This window comes from Ambystoma mexicanum, chromosome 5q, assembly GCF_040938575.1.
Source record: "Ambystoma mexicanum isolate Mex_15411 chromosome 5q, UKY_AmexF1_1, whole genome shotgun sequence".
In the NCBI taxonomy this organism is placed as follows: domain Eukaryota; kingdom Metazoa; phylum Chordata; class Amphibia; order Caudata; family Ambystomatidae; genus Ambystoma; species Ambystoma mexicanum.
In genome coordinates, this window is record NC_090933.1 from 1,073,924,690 (window position 1) to 1,073,948,030 (window position 23,341).

The 23,341-nt window shown below is 45.2% G+C and overlaps 1 protein-coding gene across 2 annotated transcripts in view; it reads left to right on the forward strand.

Annotated features, from left to right (window-relative positions):
• TBC1D31 (TBC1 domain family member 31) overlaps window positions 1-23,341 on the forward strand; it is a 1,687,314-nt gene that overhangs the window by 1,367,721 nt on the left and 296,252 nt on the right. For both annotated transcript variants that reach the window (XM_069621570.1, XM_069621571.1), the window contains exon 17: window positions 5,872-5,964. In XM_069621570.1, coding sequence (XP_069477671.1) covers window positions 5,872-5,964 — 93 coding nt within the window. The remainder of the gene's footprint in view (window positions 1-5,871; window positions 5,965-23,341) is intronic.

Here is a 23,341-nt window from a genome sequence, read left to right on the forward strand (position 1 = left end):
GTGGCCGCTGTGACTTTTTGGGCACAAGGCCCCATTCCTCTTAGGGATTGGACTGCTGAAGCTAGGGAATCACTTGTGAATTAGTACCATCATATGCTGCATTAGTTTACTTACCTCCTGTGTTGATTAAGTCATTTGAATGCATTTTATGTACCTATGATGAATGTATATATGTCTATTATTGACGTCATGCAATAATATCACCTGCTACCTTAATTTTTGATTGTGTGGAAGTCCTAGGATAGAATTTATGTTTGTATACATTCCTGTGTAAATTGAATTATTGTGTATTATATTGTGTGGACTTATTGATGGCCCCTGACCCCACTCGCACTCCCCTGAGAATATTGTTGACTGCGCTCCATCTTTACGTTTGATTGGGTTTTGGGTTCGTGTTCATTACATCTAGAGTGGCGTCCTAAAATCTGTCCAACAGGCCAAATTCTAGAAATCCATTTTAACGCTGATTTAATGCCACAAAACACCAGAAATTCGGCAGGTTTTGGAAATTACACGACCCTAACTATGAGGCCTCCATTTTGCAGCCCGTAAGCACCCTCATGACATCACTGATATCACCACATCACTTACACTACGCTTACTCACTTTACACTTACTAACTCCACCTCACACACAAGTGAGTTGGAGTTAGTGGGGGACTGTGATGAAGAAGAGTGAGGTGGTTTTAATGGGGAACTGTGACGAGGAAGAGTCTGGTGGGGTAGTTGGGGACTCTGACGAAGAAGAGTGGAGTTAGTGGGGTACCGCATTGGGGAAGGGTGAGGTTGAGTATGTGGGGTACTGCGACAAGGAAGAGGGAGGTACGATCATGCCTGCTGTCAGGTATGATTCAAGTTATTGTTAAGTCACATGAAAAGCTTGTCTAATCACAACAAAGGATATAGTAAACAAGCACCAGCTTCCTCTGGTGTTTCATTGCACACTTTTTATTTCACCAATATGCAAATATAATCTTAATTTGCACTGTTAACACCCCCAGAATCCTTTTAGCCCCCGAACACCCTCCTCCCACATATTTTAGGAAGGAATTCCTGTAATTTATTTTATATATAAACAAAATACTTCATAAATTAATTTAAAATACTCCTCTTCCCCTAGCTAGCAATCACAGTGGTTGCCACATCTCAATATATTCGTTTTGAAGTAATTAAACACTTTTTGTTTTGCTGTTCGTGCCGATTCTTGATCTCGGAACAATGATCAAAAGAAAATAAACAAAATGTCAGCCTCCCCAAGTCTTCACAAATCATTCTTTCTTAACCTGCCCACATGCTCCCTGGCCTCAAAATGGCTCTACTCTTATATCATTTTAGGGCATTTTTCAAAATCGATTTGAGAACTTGATTCTCCAATTGCGTAAAACCGGATTTCATAAATCAAAAACCTTGGCACCAGCAATGCATCATAGGAGATATAACTAACTTTTTGGGTCAGTGGCACCCTGTTCTATGCCAAATTTAAAAAGAACTACTGGACGAATTGACACCAAACCAGCAAAGGATTTCCTTCGAGCACTTTGTGTCCGATTTATTTGGTGCAAATCCATCCAACGCTTCGGGATGTGCGTGTGAGCAAAGAATGGAAAAACACACTGTTTTGTTTACCCTTTATATCCGTAACTTGGATTTGCACTACATTTTCCACATCTGGGGGGCCCTGGACCCAGAATAGGAATGCCAAATGTGTTTTGCATCTGCCTGTCTCACACATGAATCCCACCCCTCCTTTTTCTTACAAAGCCAAGCGCAGTGAGGCCATCAATAGTGGAAAATGGGCCCAATGCTTGTTTCAAATGCGTTTGTATCCTTCCACCTATTCCTCATCTTTGACACATGTTGTCCAGCTTCATCTGCTTCGGAATTGGTTTTCGGCAGAAGGTGCTGTGTGTCAATGGCGTCGAGTTGATGTCCCTCGAAGAACTCAGTCGAGAATGACGTCATCGAAGGCCTATATAGCACACGCAGCGCTTGTTGGCCTCAGTTCAATTTTTCTGCCACAGCGATAGCTTCGATGAAATTCGGAGAGCCTCACATCTTATGACGTCTTTGTTAATCTTCGTCAATGTCTTCATCATCGACACTGACGACTCCGAAGTCTGGTTTTAGAAAGTGTCGGGATTGCCGTTCGAAAATGTCCCTGACTGATCCGCACTGTATCTGTTTGTGGTGCCTCGGAGCGGACCATGGCACCTCCGACTGCTTGAAGTGCCAGTCTATGACTGGAAAGGCCTTGAGGGAATGGAAGGGGAAGCTGAAGGTAGGCAAAACCCCTAACAAATCCCCTACCCTATCTGTGAAACCTTCGACTGACGAGTCGAGAAGCGACTCTCCACAGAGGAAGGCCAAGCTGTCCAGGTTGAGCAGTGGCTCTCACCACTCTTCTTCGTCCTCGAAGAAGTCGAAGAGAAGGCACCGAGTGTGAAGCCTTCAGGGCTGAAATGCTTAAGATTTTTGAAAAGCAAAAACCTAGCCATTCTCCTACCGAGCCATCGAAAGAAGCCACAAAGGAAAGGTCTCATCCTAAGTCTCGCTCGCCTTCGAGCCCGGGAAAAAGACCTGATCCACATCGTGAGCCTTCAAGGCCTCGACCCAATGTTTCATCGAAGGTTCACTCGAGACATAAGCACAAGTCGCCAAAGTCTGTGACTCCGATGCTGTGGCAACAGCGTCCAGGAGAAGCAGGCAGATGAGTATGCAGCCCCCAAGGCAGCAGCAGGTGAAATATTCAGTCGCTCTCACAACCCAGAAAACTGTACATGTTAAAGCAGCACAAACAGTTGATGCTGCAGAGGGAGCACTGCAAGGGCCAACACACACAGTCTAGCAACCAGACTTTCCAGGACTTCACTAGAGGGAGGAAAGAGTAGATGGAAAGGCCAAGCAGTTGCTTGAACAGTAGTCCAGTTTGCTGAGCACGATAGTGGAGATTAGAGTTTTCGTACAGTGGTTTGTAAGAAATTGACACATTTTCTGACTGTGAGGTTAATACTAGGGGAAGTGGTAGTGATTAATTGTTGCCTTTCAGAAGTCGCTATCAATGAGGACTCCCACCACCCCCTTATTTGCAAGCCTTGGGCGTGGGAGTAAGAATGTGTGGCAGGAAGACAAGAGGGAAGGTTTGGGATGGCATTGGAAGCTGGGCGGCAGAGGGTTTATGCTTTTGAAGAATTCAGCATAATGCAACAGAGTTCAATCTAGTGACAAACTGAAGTGAGACAGTTGGTAATCCGATCTGAGGTTTGTGGGGTGATGGATGGAAAGGAGAAACAGATTTGTGTATCATCAGCAAAGAAGTGATAGTGAAAACCAAAGGAAGAGAGAGGTCTTTCTAAATCGGAGATGAAGACGGTGAAAAGCAAAGGTTCCAAGGACTGATCCTTGGGTGATGTGAACAGGGAGTGGGGTGGGGCCAGATATTTGTGTGTTCCAGGAGATTTTAACAGATCGACCTTCCAGGTAGGCAGAGACCCAGGTGAGAACAGATTTGGGAAACCCAATGTCCTGGGGAGTGAGGAGGCGAGAGGATGGGTTGACAAAGTGTGAAAAGTGGCAGAGGTCCTAAAGCATAAGTGTCGAAGAGTATTTGGAGTGGTGTGCATCAGATCGAAAGTTATAGATGTGCATAAGTGCAGTCTCAGTGGAGTATTTACTATGGAAACCAGATTGAAGTGAATAACCAAGGCCATTATCCTCAAGGCACTTAGGGTATCCGGTTAAAGACCACCTGTTCAAAGGCCCTTTAATAATGAGAAAGGAGATAGTTTGCCAAAGCGTTGGTGCCAACATATGGTTCCTTCAATAGGGGTAGGACAGTTGCAGATTTGGAGAAGGCATAGAAGATACCAAAGGGGGGAGAGAGGGAGGTGAAAGAGCTCAGAGATTAAGGGCAGGTGATTGAGACCAAGTCTTTGATCATTTTGGGAGAAAACTGGCTGATAGGAGCGGATGATGTGTTGCTCCTTTGAAGGATAGTTGCTAATTCGATAGAGGTAGGGGAGAATTAGAAGAGGTAAGGGGGATAGACAGAATTACGGTTGGAGAGGGAGAGAGAGGAGGACGGTGACAGTGTCACAAACTTTAGAGGCAAAGTCATTAGCAGAATGTGAAGAGGTGGTGGATATTTGCTTGGGATCTATGAACAATGTTTGGATGGTGGATGGATGAAAGTTTCCACGGGTGATTGCAAAGGTAGCAGATTAGGTTGATGCAGTGAGAGGATTTGGCAAAATCCAGTACAGAGGTGAGGGCAGCAAGAGAATTTGTGTAGGCTAGGGGTCAGTGATTTTCACCAGCGTCATAGGTCACAACGGATGTTTGTTTTAAGGGTCTGAATCTCAGTGGTGATCCAGGACTGGGGATGGGAAGGTGCGAATGTCTGAGTAAGCTAGTGTTGGACAAAGGGAGTCCTAAGTGCATTATAAAGTCCAAAAAGCACAGACAATGGAGTGGTCCTCGCATCCTCAAGGTAAGGGGCACGAGTCCTGATTAAGTTTCCTCTTGGTCCTTTGAAGAGTGGTAAGGAGGAGTAGAAGTTGGAGATAGTGAGACATTAAAGTGAACAATATAGAGATCACAGTGGGAGGATAGCAAAGTAGAGAGAAAGACTAGATCAAGGGAGGTCCCACCAGAGTTTGTAGATTGGTTTTTGAGGGAGCAGTGTGAGGGGTCAGATAGGACGGAGTTAAATTCAAGGTGTGTGTCTGTGGAGGAGTTGGGATCAAGGTGTGTGTCTGTGGAGGAGTTGAGAAGATTAAAGTCCACCAACATGACAATGGGGATGTTAGTGCGAAGTGGCTCGAGGAGAAGGTGTATGTCGGGGGAAGGAGTTGACGGGGCCAAGGCAGTCAATAGAGAGCAAGATTAGTCGAAAGAATAGGAGGGAGGATTTAAATAGCTGTATATTCAAAAGTGGAGGAGATGTCAAATCAGGGCAGAGGAACAGTGGTGAGGGCCTTATCGATAAGGAACCCCACTTCACTACCCTTCCAACAGTTTATTAATGAGTGGGATTAAGGTAGCCATTGTGGAGAAAAACAAGTGAAGTCATGGGGGAGATCCATGTTTCTGTGATAGCAAGAAGTAAAGAGTGTAAGTGGTTAGTGATCTGGGAATGCTTATTGCAAATGGATTGTGCATTCCAGAGTCCAAGTGAAAGTAGCAGGCGAAAAGAAGCAGATTTTGAGCTCTAAACGAGGGGGATACATTTGGAGATCCGGGTAGATTGGGAGAATTGGGTTTGATTGGCACATGTGCAGGGTGAGATGGGGAGGGGAGAGAATGAGGTAGAAGGTAGACTGAGTTGTGTGTGGGAGTAATTCCAGTATGCCCATGGATACAGTTGGTCCTTTCTTTTCCTGAAGTCTACGGGAGAAGAGTGAGTACAAGGAGAAGGGGAAGTTTAAAAGAAATAGAAAAGTGGAGAACAGGTGCAGCCCAAAAGGCAAGGGGTAGACAGGTGCGTTGCAATATGTATGTATGTGTGTGTATGTATGTATACATATATATGCTTAGAAATATATGTACATATAGAGTACTTTTCTTTATGAACTAATTAAGAAATGAAAAAACTGGTTTGATTTTTTTTGTTTATAATTTACAATGATACAATGACAACTGCGAAATATATATAGTACAGTCAACAAGTTAGCAGGAAATGGCACAAATACAAAACATGAAGTATAGGGAGAAAAAAGCATATTTTATACACCTTGAAAGACACCCTCTCTCCATGCCATTTTGCAGCTTCATTCTCTTTTCTCTTTTAAATGAAACTTTGAACATGTAGTTAATCCTGATCATTTAGTGAATCCTGATTCACAGCTACTTGAGGTGTTCCTTTTTATAATCGTAGATGCGTTTGCGACACCAAGAAAGTGCTGCCATAGCTCAAGATGTGGAAGTCCGAGAATTGGAACTTGAAGCACAAAGGCGATTTTTCGAGCAGGTAAAATTATTGATTTTGTGTCGTAATTGACTATGAGAAATATTATAGTCCCGATTTTTTTCTTGCCCTTCATGCTACTTTTTAAAAAGAATATTGGGTCCCTGTGCAAAAAGAACCAACCACAAATCACACACATGTATTTTAAAGCCATAATAGTTCGCAAATCTATTTTCTTCAGTTTTCCCACTGCTGTAAAATTTGTGCATTGCTGTTTTATTTTTGTAAATCGGCAAAAGTGGCACCATCACTTTAAGGTAGTAGGGTGTTGCCAGCTTCCAGAATGCATTTTACTGTCAGATGCCGTTTCCTTTTAGTTTGGGCTATTAAGCGGTGCATAAACTGAAGCTATTGCATTGGAGTACAGGTAGGAGGTAGATGACTTGTGAGGAAGGACATGCTGCTTGTCGGTGTTACTTAATTATTTACCTTCCCATTGACATGCCCCATGCCATGCTAATCCCTATTTGGTTTTGGTCCTCTGTTGAATTTATTTCATTCCCCTGGTTTGATTCTTTCGGTCTTCATAGTAGAGCTAGGCAGCCGGTTAACCTTGCTAGACTTGAGGACCTACTAATTGGGTGGTATTTGCTTTTAAATTGGTGATACGCATTTGGACCAATGACTTTGGTCCTGTTTCGGTTGAATTCATTTCATTTTGCAAATTTGACTTTTTAGGCCCTCATAGTATAGCCGGGTAATTAGCTAGCCTTGCAAAAACTTGTGGACCAACAAATTGGTTATTATTACTCTATCTGTGTTGTATAATTGTTGAACTGTATTTGTATACAACACAAATAATTCCATCTGCCTTCCTTTTCTGCATGCTTCAATATGATTCTGTAGCACTTAAATGATACTAACTTACTAATTATGTGGAAATTGGATAACATATTTTTGATAAGTTACAATTTCTCTTTATTTTACAATTTATATTTCCTGCATTGTATTGATGTCTTTTACAAATCATTTTTATAGACTGACTTTGCTCAAAAAAGAAAAAAACTTAAAAATTGAATAAAACTACTAATATACAAATAAATGCTTTTGTTATATACATTGGTTGTATTTGGTAACCTGATTGTTTATTTGTAAAAGATACTTGGCTTACTATTTGAAGCAGTACTTTGAAATAAAGTGAACAAAACAATTTAGGCACTCTGACATAAGGGTAGTGTCAATAACTATATCTGTGGTTGGAGCCTCCTTTTTTGTTCCCTAATGCTAATCCCTATGGCAATTCTCTGCCGCTACCTGCCCCTCTCCATGCAAAACACATCCTCCCGGGATACCCCTTCCGCTAGGTCCATCAAGCAGTAACCTCAAACTTTTGCCTGTGTGAATCCGATGGATTCGTCACCGATTACCCGGTGTTGACCTCTTCGCATATGGCCAGAGGACAGCAGTCGCTACTTGATCCTGAACCTGAGGATGGTTATATGAGGGAGGATCACAGGCGAGGGGACAACTACCAAGGAGAGGGGGTGATTCCATTAGATGAGATGTAGTATTCTACCCTTTTTTGTAACAAACGCCCTATAACATCTAAGATCTTGAGGGCTTGTAGTCACCCCACAATTTCCCCTTATTATATAAATCAGAAACCCCTTCCTTTGTCAGTTTGAACACAACTCCATAAATACCTTAAACATTCACAACACACAGAAAACATCTTTTGTTTCTGACATTTCTGTATGTGAACATTTTGAACATCATCATTTTGCAAATCCAATTGCATCTATGGACTCCCATAAAGTCTCAAGAACTGAGATGAAGAAAAAGAGGAGGGAAGAGTTCATGCAGATTAAGCAAAGTCCAAAGACCAACGTGCAGACTAGTTGTTCCATTCAAACAAAATTGCCCGGGACATTTTAAAAAGTGCAACAAAGGCAGTATGGGAGAGAACTGCAGAGGAGAAGACTGGCACATTCAAGCGGCGGCTCGCGAATGCTAGTTGGACAGCGGTGTGGCAGGAAAGGACAAGTGCACCAAGCATACCTGAAGGATTGCTGGAGCATCGAGAAGCACAGAAGAGCTCCTAGAGGTATGGTTGAGTCAGGAAACTGCGTTCTCCGGTCCAGGCCACAGAAGTAAGCCAGCGAGTAAATGGTTGTATACGAATTGTTCGAGTTACAATTGCTCGAATTACAATTGACCTTTTCACAATGGACCGAATTGTGAAGGTCAATTGTAACATATATGAGGGGGGTTTCCCCCCCCACCTAACGCAAACCCCCCCCAAAACCCCTTATATATATATATATATATATATAGGGTTTTGGGGGGTTTTGCGTTGGGTGGGCGGTTGTGGGGGGTTTCCCCCCGCATATATGTTACAATTGACCTTCACAATTCGGTCTATTGTGAAAAGGTCAATTGTGACCCTTCAAAATCGGTCAATTGTTCATTCGAACCATTGTAAACGAACAATTCGGGTAATACCGAGTAAACACAGAGCCACGGGGAACGCTGAAGAGACGGCTGCATCCCCTAGGAAGCCAATCCACGTAGGAAGCTTCACAGCAGAGGCATGTGTTACCCTAAGTAAACATATTGGGCAGAACAAAGTAGATGCTGATGTGATGTATTGAAAAAGGCACCAGGCAGCTGACATTTGATGGTGATGGAAAGATACCTGGCAAGAGAGTGTACCAGGGATCTACTGTGAAAACATAAAAATAATATGAGGCCGGGAAGCCCAGAAAGAAACACACCAACACAGGTTACAAAGAACATACAAGTGCTTTATTTAAAAGCTGCAACAGTTACCAAAGTCAATTGACAAACGGATAGCTATTCGGCTCTCAGAGTAACGTAACGAACTTCAACGAAGGTTCGATGCATTAGTTAGAGAGAGCGTACATTGGAATATTTAGGTCTTTTATACGCTTTATCCAGCCCTTGGCCAACCCTCTCGCGGGTTAACCATTCTAGGAGCCGGGCCTATGGGTTCCTTGCCAGGTCAATCCTATAATATATGCATTTTGATTAGTTTCGCTGATATAGTTGTACATTTACACATAGGTCAACAGTAGGACAAGGTCTCAGTTTGCGACCCCGACAAGGGGCCTGCAGGCATATTAATTATTCGTGTGTACGGAGGTCACAACGGCCAGAATCTTACTCAGAATGTCATTCGGCCTCCATTTTGATGTTCAGGGTGACTTCCATATAACAAGAGAACCTAAAATGGCGGCTTAATCCAAGATGGCGACTTACATTACTTTCGCTAAGGTCAAGACCTTGCCGCGGAGTTTGTTCGCATATGATGTTTAGACAACTTGGCGTAGGCCAATACACATACAATTGTTGCGATAGGAGGCATAACATTGTTTCAATTCCGACAAACCCTCCTTTCGGCCTATGCCAAGTGCTAATATAATTTCTAATACTTCTGTAAATAACTCCATGCATTGTCGTCCATACATCCTGAATCATTATCTGTAATGTCTATAGCCATTAGGTCGTTCATCAGAACCTCTTGTAACACTGCCTGAGCACAGCATCCCCCTAGCATTGCACATACACTAGGTTGACATTGGAAACAGCAACAAAGGAATAGCAGGATTCCCAAAATACCCAGGATAACAGAAAGCACCTTCTAACCCCAGTGTCGTAGGGAATCCCAGAACCAGGCGCTAATATTCCAATCTCCCACAGGAACATGCACTTCAGAACTAAGGATGTGCAAGTTCTGTATTGCTTTGAAAATTGTCGGTGAGGGATCTAGTACGAAAACACAACAAGCGGACCCCACTAATTTGCATACTCCACCACGTTCTGCCAGAATGACATCTAATGCCATCCGATTTTGGAGTGCTACCAATTTTATTGCCTTTTGTTCTGGTGTCATATTGTAGAGTATATCCGTGGTCCGGTTGATGGTTCTCTCCAGTACTCTTGCTAGTCCCCTAATATTTTCAGAATTTGCTATCTGTCCCCAAAATGGCACAACTGATTTTGCTATATCTCCCAATACTTGCCCAGGGGTATCTCCGTCCTCGTCCCGCCGTGGGCGAGCCTTAGAAACTTCCAAAGTACTAGCTATAAATACTGCAGGTAACAGGATTCCTAAATAACAGGTTCCCTGCCAATTCTTGGGCAACCAGGGAAATGCTGAATTACCACAAACGAAATAAACAGGCCCCCCAACATACAGAGGCCTGTTCTCTCTGGTCAAATTTACAATGTTCACACAACCTTCAAAATCTCCCATTGGTCGAGTGCCATTTCTTTGTACACAGAAGGGGACTAAATCGGGGCTATGATTAATAGAGTAGGAAGGAGGCACGGCGTCCTTATTGCCTATCGGAGCCATTTTAAAGGAAATTAGAGTTTGAAAAGGAACAGATAGTTTATCAGATGGCCTAATAGAAGCAAGATTAGGTTTACTTCTATTTGCAAAAAGCGAGCATCCCAGGGGCGTCAATTCACGTTTCTCAAAATCATTTAAATTAGTTCCATCAAAGTTCCCTGAGATGCTATCATTCCAACGGCCAAAGAATAGTGCTCTAAGAGAAGCATAGCAAGCAGTCGTTAAAGGTAAAGGGTGAATATACCATCCTAGCCCCTTGTTCCCATGTTGCGGTAAATGGGTACAAATCCAGCAATTACTCTTATTAAAAATGGCATGCGTTGAATTCATTATTATCATTAAAGTGTTATTATGGTACTTTCGTCTATGCTGGGAGTCTCTAGGTGACAAAGTTTGAAGGTATACAGAGGGAGTCAAAGCAGTAGGTACAATCTCAATTGGCAGTAGAGGTTTTAGAGGGTAAATTTCTTCGAAGTACCAAAGTCCCACAGCAGTAATTATACAAATTCAAATTATTATTAACACAACACAGCAATAAGTTTTCGGGGCCCAGGCACATTGTTCGTTGTCCGAGTTGGTCACCCCCTTATTTACAAGTCCAATGCGGGGAGCAGCGGTGGAGGTGGCAGGCATCGTAGTTTCTCAATCGACGACCCCAATGTTCGTTGCTGGCAACACTACGGTCGCGCGACTTCTTATTCCTTCCCAACCCTAGCCAGCAGAATTCCTTTTTTTTCCTTTTGTTCGAAAGGAACTTTCTTTTACAAGAGAAAACTTTCAATCACTTCTTCTTTTCAGATGCACGGAAAAAGACCCGTGCCGTAGTTCTATTTTCTTCGTCGAAGTTCGTACCTGGTGGTACCCAGAACTGTTTGATCCGGAAACAAGGTAACGTCACTTCCTGAGGAAAGTGACGTATCGGAGGCGACGGAAGTCGCAGAACTTGAAACAGTGTTTTCCGGAAGTGACTTTTTCAAAGAGTGCGGAGACGAAATGGACTGTTCCCCAAGCTCCACGGGCTCAGAGAAATTCTCTGACGCACTCACAGCGCTGTTTGCTACCCCAGGATCAGAGATTGTAGCATCAGCAAGGGGTTCTGCTTCTTTTGTAACGTGTGGCGTTGGGTGAGGAAGTTTCTTGACATGCGTCGCGTGGATCCAGTGCTTCTTTCCAGCCACCCGCACTGCTGTTTGGGTGACCAACAGTACCTGATAGGGTCCCCTTCAGCGAGGAGCGAGACAGGAAGACCTTTCGTAGGCCTTCACTAGGACCCAACTTCCAGGCTGAATATCGTGTCCTGGGCCCGTAAACCGTACAGGTAAAGCTGATTGGACCTGATGATAAATGAGATACAGATTTTTAGTCAACTGGTTACAGTAGTCTACAAGCAATACATCCTCGACCTCCCTTAAGGTTTTGGGCTTCGGAAGGCCCCAAATGTTAGCAGGTCTCCCCATCACTACCTCAAATGGAGAGAGCCCAGTCTTAGTTTGAGGTGTGGTACGCATGGCTAACAATACAATAGGTAAGGCATCTGGCCATTTCAGTTTGGTGTTGGCACATGTTTTTGCAAGCTTATTCTTCAGGTTGCCGTTATGTCTCTCTACCAACCCAGCACTTTGAGGATGTCTAGCTGAGTGAAATCGTTTTTCAATGTGTAACGCTGTGCATATCTGCAAAATTACTGCTGCAACAAAATGGGGACCATTGTCCGACCAAATTACCCTTGGAAGCCCAAATCGTGGAAAGAATTCTTTTACCATAGTCTTTGCAGTGCTCATGGCAGTAGCATCTTTAACGGGGAAAGCCTCGACCCATTTACTAAAAGCACAAATAATCACAAGAACATATTTTAAATTGTTACACCGTTCCATCTCAATAAAATCAAAGTGGATGACCTCGAAGGGAATAGAAGGGGGCCCAAAGCTTCCCCTTGGAGTTACTGTCCCCTTCCACACATTGTGCTGTAAACAAATCATACAATTCTGAACATGTCGCTGTGCAATCTTCGAAATGTTATCATTCACCCAGACTTGTTCTAACATTTTCGTGATCTGCTGACCACACACATGCGTAGGACCGTGTGCCTTCGTAACCATTGCCAGCACATATGAATCAGGGAGCAACCATTTTCCTTCAGATGTGTCCACCCAACACCCATCGTCATCCAGTTTCCCCATTCCTTCGGCCCACTTTTTAGACTCTTCTATTGTGGCATCAGTCTGGATATCTCGCACAGATCCGATACCCTCATCCATTACATAGGCATCTTTTGTTTCCCTTAGAGTATACATGCCTGCGCTAAGGTCTGTAGCCGTTTGCCTGGCTATCTGGTCAGCAAAAGCGTTCCCTTTTCCCACATCATCTATGACCTTACGATGTGCTGCACATTTCATGATCGCTAACTTCCTAGGGAGTGAGAGTGCCGAGAGCAATTGCACTATCAGGGCACCATGCTGTATCTTGGTCCCATGTGAGGTTAGGAACCCTCTTTCCGACCAGAGCCTCCCAAAGTTGTGAGCCACCCCAAAGGCGTACTGGCTATCAGTATATATGTTTACTGTATGCCCTTCGGAGAGTTCACAAGCTCGGGTCAACGCTATAATCTCTGTGGCCTGCGCGGAGTTATGCGGAATTCTCTTAGTTTCAACAACCGTACTCAACGTAGTAACTGCATAGGCAGCTGTAGATGTACCATCTGGGAGTTTGAACCAGGAGCCATCACAAAACGGCTCCCCTTCTGCATTGCCCAAAGGAGTATCTATAAGATCTATCCTTCCCTTCGTTTCCTGTTCAGTGGTATACAGGCAGTCATGTAATTCTTCGTCACCGCAAACAGTATTTTGCGGGAAAGGTAGAAGTTCAGCCGGATTAAGAACACAACACCTCTTAATTTGAATGTGAGGGGCAAACAGAATTAATTCATACCTTGTCAGCCGTGCAGAGGTGAGGTGTTGCGTTTGAGTCTTATTCAATAGGACATCTACAGAGTGAGGTACCATCAAAATTAAATCATGGCCTAGGACCATTCCCTCACTCTGTTTAACAGACGCGGCAGCAGCAGCGACAACTCGCATACATCTTGGCAAAGCGCATGCGACAGGATCAAGGGCGGAGGAGTAGTAGCCGCACGGCCTATTCTTCCCTCCGTGTTCCTGTGTTAACACAGCCAAAGCACATCCATCACATTCATGCACAAACAACACAAAGGCCTTGTCGTAATTTGGAGTACCCAGAACCGGTGCAGAGCATAACGCGGTTTTGAGAAGCTCAAATGATCGTTGATGTTCCGATTTCCATGGCAGCGGCAAAGAAATGCCCTTCTTCGTCAAAGCCAACATCGGTTTTATCACTAGTGAAAAGTTTGGGATCCACAACCTACAATAAGAAGCCATACCTATTAAGGCTCTGACTTCTTTCTGTGTATTTGGAACAGACATGCCAGAAATGTGTTTTATTCTTTCAGGTGTCAATCTTCTCCCCTCCTTTGACAGGAGGTAGCCTAAATAGGCGACCTCCTGACAACAATATTGACATTTTTTTCAGCGAAGCTTTATGACCATTTTTAGCTAGATGAACAAGCAACAGTACAGTGCCTTCTTTACAAGCACTTTCAGAATCTGCGGCCAAAGGCAAGTCATCGACATACTGGAGCAGTGTACAAGTAGGTGGCAATTCAAGGGTATCAAGCTGCTCTTTCAAAGCTCTACTATAAATGCTTGGACTTTCAGTATACCCTTGAGGTGCACGAGTAAATGTGAATGAACGTCCCCCCAAGGTGAACGCGAACATATATCTACTCTCCTTGTGTATAGGAATACTAAAGAAAGCATTCTTTAGATCCACAACACTAAAGTGCGTAGCTGTAGCAGGGATCATTGTTAGTATCGTTGTTACATCAGGCACAATCGGAAATTGTGGGGCGACAACTTTGTTAATAGCACGAAGATCAATTATGAAACGGTATAGGATTGCATTGTCGTCTTTCTTGTATACAGGCAAAATCGGGCTGTTACATAAACTACCTGCAATCTCTTCAATCACCCCTCGATGCACAAAATCGGAGACAATGCACTTCAAAGCACGCTCGCCCTCAACTGATATTTTATATTGCGGAATGCGTGGTAGTTTAACTCCATGCTTCAAAACTATTTTAACGGGCTCAATATGTAGCACTCCGACATCATTGTCGTCAACCGCCCATAAACATTCTGGAACAACACTAAACTCAGGAGGCAATGGTCGAGTCAAAAACTGAGAATTGGGAAGTTGCTGTGGTGAAACCGTCAGTCGTACTCCATCAGAGGAACAATGAATTACTGCATTCAATTTCTTCAACAGATTTAACCCCAGCAAATTCTCTCCACAGTTCGAAGTCAGAAGGAAGGGACAATGGTCCGTAAAGGGACCCAAAGAAACAGACACCGGTGAAGAAACCAGACAGGCAATTGGTATACCAGAAAACCCTACAGAAACATTTGTTTGCCCTGACAGTGGAATGTTTGGAACCCGGGAATGATCAATGGAGCACTTCTGTGCTCCAGTGTCTATCAAAAACTGATGTTTCCTATTCCCCACTAACAATTCAACGTAGGGACCTTTCTGATTAACGGGAATAGGTGAAGGTTCCAAACCCTGCTTCAGGCAGTCCTAACGAAATAAAATGTCATCGGAAGGAAGCTCTTCAGAAAGGTAGGCAGCAGAAGGGTGATCAAATATGTTTCTTGTGTCCACACTCGAAGTCTGATTTTCCCGTGAAAAAGGTTGCTGAGGATCTTGTGAAAACTGACCTTATCAGGGCCCCCTGCTCCAGGGCGACCTCTAGGTCGTCTACCCATACTCCCAAACGCATTGTTTGACCTTTGTCGAAGGACGGGGCACTGTGCTCGCCAATGACCTTCCTGGCGGCAATAGGCACATTGATTAACATTCACAGGACCCAAAGGAGCGTTTCCTTTTGGGACATACTGACCTCTGATCTGTGACGTACCTCCTCTGGGATTTCTAATAATTTGTTGTAACAATACTTTAGTCTTCAAATCTCCTTTCCTCTTTTCTATTTTCTCTTTTTCATTATTAACACGGTTCTCATAATACTGAGCCATGTGCAAAACTTCAGATTGGGATTTCGCCTGCCAAGCGCTCTGAGGACATAATCTGTGACTGGATGTCGGGCAATCACCCACGTACAAATTTGTCCACAAACAACCTCTTCCCAGACTCTGTGCCCAAGTCCTGTCCACTGAAGTCAGAGAATACCTGTTCGAATCTATTAAAGAATTTGGTGGCACCTTCAGTTTTTCCTTGAACACAGGCCGTAAGCTTGTCCCAAATAATTCTTTTCTCAGGAATTATGGTTTTCAATTTTGCGACAATTCTATCAGGCAAAGTAAGTATTACCTGAGGTGGTTTCTCACCAGCTGGTCTTTCCCCATCAAACCTAGTCATGTTAGCCCACGTATCTCCCAACCGTGGCACATCGTCTATTGTCCGAACCTGCTTCCATAAATCTACGGGCAGGAGTACAGGGAATAGCAAGTCAATATCACTTAAGGTGAACACAGAGGACTGCAAAACGGACTGTATCTCTTTGTAAAATCCTGTCGGGTTTTTCCTGATATCGGGAATTGATTGTCTAATAGTGTTCACTTCCTGTCGTAAAAACGGGGCGTGAACAAATTGTGATACGTAATGTGCAGGGATATCCACAGTGGGTGCACCAGTCCCAGCGTTAGCGGGGATCTCAACCTTTGGGACAAATGTCGGAGGAACCTCTCTCATAGGCAACTGAGATATAGGTATCTCCGACCGCTTACTAAGCAACAGAGCCAGGTTGAGCACTAAGACAGTCGAAGAAGTGTCGGGCGAAAAAGCCCTTTTACAAATTCCCAATAACTCTATAGGACAACTAACCTTCTTCCTTACACATTCTTCCTGCAGGTACTGTACCATTACCTGAATCACCTTCCTCTGCATTCCTACTGTATACTGACTATACGTGTCATATACTTCATCTGGCGGTATCGATGAATCCGAGATCCATCGAATCGCATCTTTGGTACAAATTCATACTTCCTCAGGTGCCGATCTACGACACGGAAGGAACCGTTTCTGCACATACATACTATCGTCTTCATCATCCTCATCCCGTAATTTCTCAAAGTCCCTCCTATACTCAAACAATCTCTCAACATGACCATGTACTTTCTCCTCTGTATCCCTCGAAAGTGCTAAAGTATTTAGATCCCTCACCCCTTGTGGGAGATCCGAATTATGTAATCTACCCCACATTACACATAAATGAGTCCCCAAACCTTCGATAAAAACATTTTTCTCGGGAATATTGTCCATATTTGATAATGTGGAAAAAACGTTGACTTGATCACCTTTCTCCATACAGTGCTTAGCCCATGCAAATAATTCCTGTTTCTTGTCTGCAGAAACAGTATTATGAGTGACAATCTTTGACCCCGCTCCCCGATCAACTTCAGTCAATACAGAACCACTCGGGAGCGGAGATATGGGCAAATTCAATGAGGGTGCAACTATCGGCGCAAGAGGAAGGGGTGGCGGGATAGGTGGAGGAACAACAACTAGAGGAATAGGAACAATAGGTTGTACAGGGGGAACAGGAATAACAGCAGGAACAACAGCAGGAATGGGCAGAGCACCCGGGAGAGGATCATATGGAGGTGGCGCAGAGGCACCAGGCCTGCGTTCGTTTAACAATTTTTCAATACATTCTTCAGAAACATGGAAATCTTTAGAGGGATACATTTTCTGGATACCGAGTGAGAAAGCCCTATCCATATTTCTAACTGACTCCGAATGTTCTTCTCTATCATATAACAACGCCTTTTCGGCATTTGTTTTATGACGGCGTGCATGTTTATCCCTACTTTAAGCTGCTGCAACGCTTCTTTTTTCCAATTCTGCAAAACATCAAATGCTGCAGGTCTGGCCTTCTTTTTTAGCAAGACCGATTCTAGGTATTCAATACGGGGGATCTCGAAACTACCATTGATTGGCCACTGAAATTCGGAGGCATGTCTGGTTTCTCTGTGCCAAATATCATTAAATACTATACTTCCAATGCCATACTTACAGTACATAGTACATGCCGGCGACCCCTCCTGTGGTGCCGGGCGGCTAAATTCCAAAGATTGTCGATCGCTGCGGAACAGAGCCCTAAAGCAGCTAGACAATTTCCCAGGCATTTCACACAAAATTGGTGTTACCTGGTCAATAATTGTGTCTGCAGATACAATACGCCAAATTCAAATTGTCAGGGTTAAATTAAGAGCCGGGTCACGACTGCACCTGACCAAACCTAAGGAGGACCGTACGGTTTACCAAAGAACTTACCTAACGAATTTTACCTTGTGTTTGGTGGTTTCGACAAATCTGCCCGCCTCAAAAATGGACCCTCGTCAAGATGCCGTGTCAGACCACACGACTATCGTCCAAGGATCGGATCGTGCAGCGCTGCCGAGGTATCGCGTCTCGTTCGGTCGGGCCCGCAGTATCACACCGTCCAATTCCGGTTCGATAGTCTGCGTCAACCTTCAATGATCCGGCATCAATCTTGAGGGTCCCTATTCGGGCGCCAACTGTGAAAACATAAAAAATAATATGAGGCCGGGAAGCCCAGAAAGAAACACACCAACACAGGTTACAAAGAACATACAAGTGCTTTATTTAAAAGCTACAACAGTTACCAAAGTCAATTGACAAACGGATAGCTATTCGGCTCTCAGAGTAACGTAACGAACTTCAACGAAGATTCGATGCATTAGTTAGAGAGAGCGTACATTGGAATATTTAGGTCTTTTATACTCTTTATGCAGCCCTTGGCCAACCCTCTCGCGGGTTAACCATTCTAGGAGCCGGGCCTATGGGTTCCTTGCCAGGCCAATCCTATAATATATGCATTTTGATTAATTTCGCTGATATAGTTGTACATTTACACATAGGTCAACAGTAGGACGAGGTCTCAGTTCGCGACCCCGACAAGTGGCCTGCAGGCATATTAATTATTCGTGTGTACGGAGGTCACAACGGCCAGAATCTTACTCAGAATGTCATTCGGCCTCCATTTTGATGTTCAGGGTGACTTCCATATAACAAGAGAACCTAAAATGGCGGCTTAATCCAAGATGGTGACTTACATTACTTTCTCTAAGTCAAGACCTTGCCGCGGAGTTTGTTCGCATATGATGTTTAGACAACTTGGCGTAGGCCAATACACATACAATTGTTGCGATAGGGGGCATAACATTGTTTCAATTCCGACACTATAATGCCTCCACAGAAAGAATTCCTGGCAGGGGAGTATACGAGGTAATCCACTGAAATTGTGAAAAGACGGTAACGTTATGGCAGGATCCCTGGCAGGGGAGTATAACAGGGGATTTAAGAAGGCCATCAAGAGAAGTCCTGGCAGTCAAATACACCAGGCATTTGAAAACTATATAAAGAAATTCAACACTTAGGGAAGATCTGGTAGGGAAGTATACCCAGAATTCTGAAGGGCCCCATAAAATGATTCCTGGCAAAGGAGTATACCAGGTAATCCACTAAAGAAGAAATGCATACAAGAAGTCCTGACAGTCGAAACTACCAGACGTTTTGAGAACTGAGGGAAGATACCTGGAAGGGAAGTATACATGGGGATCTGAAGAACCCATAAGATCATTCCTGGCAGAGGAGTATTATCGGGCAATCCAGCAGAAGTTGTAAAGAAAAGTTTAACAGTGATACAAAATACCTGGTAAGGAAGTTTACCAGGGAATCTGGAAAGCACACCAGCCAGATCTTTAGGTTTACAGAGCGAGACATTTGAGAATCCAATATAAAGTTATTGTTGTTCAAGAGAAACACTTTTGCTACAAAGGCCTTTATGGATGTTTTGGAAGATATTGTATGAACAAGAACTTTCTGTATCCATTGTAAAACCCTCAAGGGATTGTTGGATGAAGAGATACTTTCTCCATCCTGCCTACACATTCAGGCAATGGGAACTATCCTCTGGTTTCAAGGATTTCTCCTTGAAAATACTTTTGTATTTATTTGTATACTTTGATTATGAACACTTTTCACTAAACATATGTCAGAGACATGTCCTTGCACCCTTAGCTGTTTGTTTCTAGTGTGAGGGTCAGTTTAGAAGGTCTTGGACACAAGGGCAATTTCTACGTTACTAACTACTTGACACAGACTGATTCTTAGTTTTGGTTTCTTAGGTATAGAACCTCCTTCCTTAGGAGAGGGCTAAAGAGGCATTTTTCCAACCAATTTCTTTTAAATAAAATTAGTTCCTTACAGTAGATAGATACAACTGGCATCTGCTGGTTCCCATGAACTTGGACCCTTGGTTAGTACAACACAGTAGGCCCACTGCCGGGGATGATGGGTGAAGGGCAGCAAGTTTGGCTCAGGGAAATTTGGAGGCCCAGTGAATCCCAACACGGATTGAACATCTGGGTGCTGGTCTGCCTCATCCGTGCCCACGGCCTTAACTGTTACTCTTATGCAGATGACACTCAAATCTTAATCCAGTTAGATCAGGATCGAGTTGATGTGCCGTCGTGTCTTCGTGACTGTTTCAGTGCCGTCAGCGATTGGATGGACCAGAACTGGCTTAAGCTCAACGGTGACAAGACTGAGGTATTGGTGGTGGGCTGCCCCCCTGATCCCTCCCTCACTCTGGACCACCGCTTTTTGGCCCGATTCTCTGCGTCCTCTTTCCAGCCCAGTAAGCAAAGTAAAAAACCTGTGGGTCATACTCTCTGCTTCCCTTTCCATGTCTAACCAAGTGATGGCTGTGTGTCAAGCCGCTCACTATCAAATCAGGGTCTTGAAGAAGGTTCTACCCATGATACCTGAACTCATGCGCCCTCCTGTAGTCGCAGCGCTAGTTCTTTCCCGCTTGGATTATTCTAATTCACTGTACCTGTCGCAGCTGATTGGCTTAATACAGCGGCTACAGCTAATAAAGGATCTGGCGGCCAGATTGGCCACGGGCACCCCGTATGGAGCTCACATCTCCCGGTGCTACGCCAACTTCACTGGCTGCCGGTCAGGCAACGTGTTCATTTCAAGGCCCTGTGTATAGTTCATCGGGCTATTTATGGTCAAGGGGGCTGAGTTCCTGCAGACTAAATTTTCCCGCAATCTCCCCGAACGGGATTTACGCTCCTCTACTGCAAATCTTCTTGTTGTTCCAAGATTCAGCCATACGAGGGTCGGTGGCAGGGCTTTTTCCATTGCAGCAGCTAATCTTTGGAACAGCCTCCCTCCTGTTATGAGGAAAATCCCCAATCAACTGGGTTTTAGAAAAGCACTTAAGACTGTTTTTTTAGCTCTATACTCCGTGGCTTCCTCCCCTGCCTGAGTAGTCTTCCTCTTCAGCGCCATGATGCCGTGGGGCAACTGTGCGCTCTGCAAGTGTAGATAACATAACATCCCTACAGGGTTTTGGGCCTTCAGACCTTAAACTGAGTTGCCTCCATGCAATTGAATTGAATCTCATCAGACTGATTCAAATAATTGGGATCATTATTTTTTGATCACCAGGGCGATACATATAACAAGTTACCATATGAAAAGCGATACAAAGAGGCTAGTCCGGGCGATGCTGGAACACTTGAGATATTTACCATAAAATATTGATTATGGTGTTTCATAACATTATGGATGTATCTGGAATGGAGATTATGATATGCGGTTATGTCTTTTGAGTTGTTTGTAGACCGTGATTATGATATGCAGTTAAGTCTTTTGAATTGTTTGTAGACATTTCGTAAGAAAAATTCCCCTGATGAAGAGAGATCCTCTCGAAACGCATTGGGACACTTCCCTTTCATTATTTGTTACTAGATTTTCTTCAAAATGCTTGGTATAAATGCATGTTGTGAAATGAATATAAGCATTTACTTTACCTTTGATGATGGAAGATTATTGACAGATATTGTGTGCTAAATATATCAAAAATCCTTGAATTCACATATGAAGAAGTACAATCAAAACTTTTTGGCGTTTAGCCCAAGACAGTCTGCAGGGGACTGTAGTTTCCTGTCTAGGGAACTCATTTTGATTTCATACTTCTCCAGCATGGGGTCTGGCATGGATTCACATGCTCATGAATATTCCCCGTCGTCAGGCTGGGAATCCTCGGTAAAGAAAAAACCAGTATCAGTTTCGTTTCTGATCTGTCTTTCGTAGTAATAACCAATCACTGGTCACTGCGTCATACTGACCACAGCCAATGACTGCCCTCTACCTAAGCCCCGCCTCTGGCAGCCATCTTCAGATTCTTACCGCACGTTCATGTGTTGGGATCCTCGCGCTATTGCTCTCGAGCGTTAGTGCTATTTTTTCATGTTTTTCTCAAAAACTTAGGTTTTTTTCGGTCAAAAGAGCCTCAAGCTCCACCGACTCTCCATCCGATCAACGGGGACCCGTGTCGGATTCGTCTGCGCCCCTCAAGGGTGAAGATTTCGTCGAGCTACGCTTTTGGAGGACTCCAGAAGTTTTCTCAGGCCCGTCCCGGACATGGCCCAGGAGAAGGGAAGCTCGACGCCCGGAAAGCTGTTCAGGGTCTGCCCTGGATGCCAGCTGCAGAACGTCTTTAAGGAGGACGAACACTCCTTTTGTCTCTACTGCTTACATGAGGACAAGACGCACGTGGAGAAGGACTGTGCTTTTTGCGGCAACATGTCGGAGCGGACCATGAAGGACCGCCATCAACGTCTCGCCAACTGGCTGGAAGGGAAGAGCCCGTCCGGCGAGAAGAAGAGGAAGAAATCTGAGCGGTCTTCTAAGACCTTTGAGGACGCCCCGGCGACGGGGGTCCAACACAAGGCCAAGCACCGCGAGTCCGCTGGCACCGGGAGCGCCGAACGGTCAGGCTCTATGGGCGCCAGGCAGGGCGCACCCTCCCCGGTACCATCAACCACGAGCCAACGCTCTGGGTCGGGTAAGAGGAAGGCCGAGCACCCGGCGAAGCTCCTGGAGAGGCCCCGGTCGAGCTCGAAGGCCCCATCGGAGGGGGAGCGAGGCAGTGTCCCCCCCCTCAAGGATAAGGCGGCGAGCGCACCTAAGGTGGTGAAGGCCTTAATCCATCCGGCCAAGGCCTGTATCGAGACTGTCGCGGCGGCCCTGGCTCAGACTGTGGAGGCTACGCCAGTGGTGGCGACCTCGGGGCTCAGAGTCTCCCTGCCACCTCGGAGGGAGTCCTCTTTTATGCCCATCGATAGGACCCCCGTGAAATCTCCAGCGGAGAAGAAAAAGGGGGGGCAGGGTGTCGTCGTAGACTCGGCTTCAACCTCGGAGGAAGAGCTGATCGAGGTCTTAAGCCACGGCTCCTGATCGCCCGTCGGATTCCCCTCTGCCAGCGCCGCAAGACAACTCGGCGGCCATTTTGTTGGCTATACAGTCCTTATGCTCGGAGATAAGGACGAGACTACCGTTGCCAGCGGAGGAACCACTCCCGTCGGGGGACCCAGAACCGGGACCTTCTGGCGTTCCTCCTCCCAAGAAAAGAAGGATTCACCCTCCACCTCCTTTTCAGCCGTCGCGCCCCGTCCAGCCCTCCTCCCCGTCCACGACTCGAGGGGATGATACGGGGACTGACACGGCCGCGACGGGTACGGACGACGAGGTCTACGACGAGGATCTTCCGTCGTCACCTCCCACCAGGGCTTTTCCGCCCGACGAGATTGATCGTTCCACTCCATGATCGCCAGGGCATCCGAACTTTTCCAACTCTGCCCTGAGGAGAAGAAAAAGGAAGGATTCCTTTATCAACGGCGCAAGGCCAAGAGGAAGACGGTCCTCGCGGTGCCTCTACTGGACGACATTTGGGATGAGGGCCTCGCCCTCCTCAAGAACCCTTCCACGACGCCAGCTAGAAGAGACCGGTACGAAAAGAAGTACCGGGTCCCGGACGCGGCCCCCCTGTGCCTCCGGGCGCAGCCTACCCCGGACTCCGTCGTCTCCGCGGCGGCCAGGAAGAAAGCGGGGGGGGTGCGGCCTCCACATCGACTTCCCCGCCGGACGGCGAGG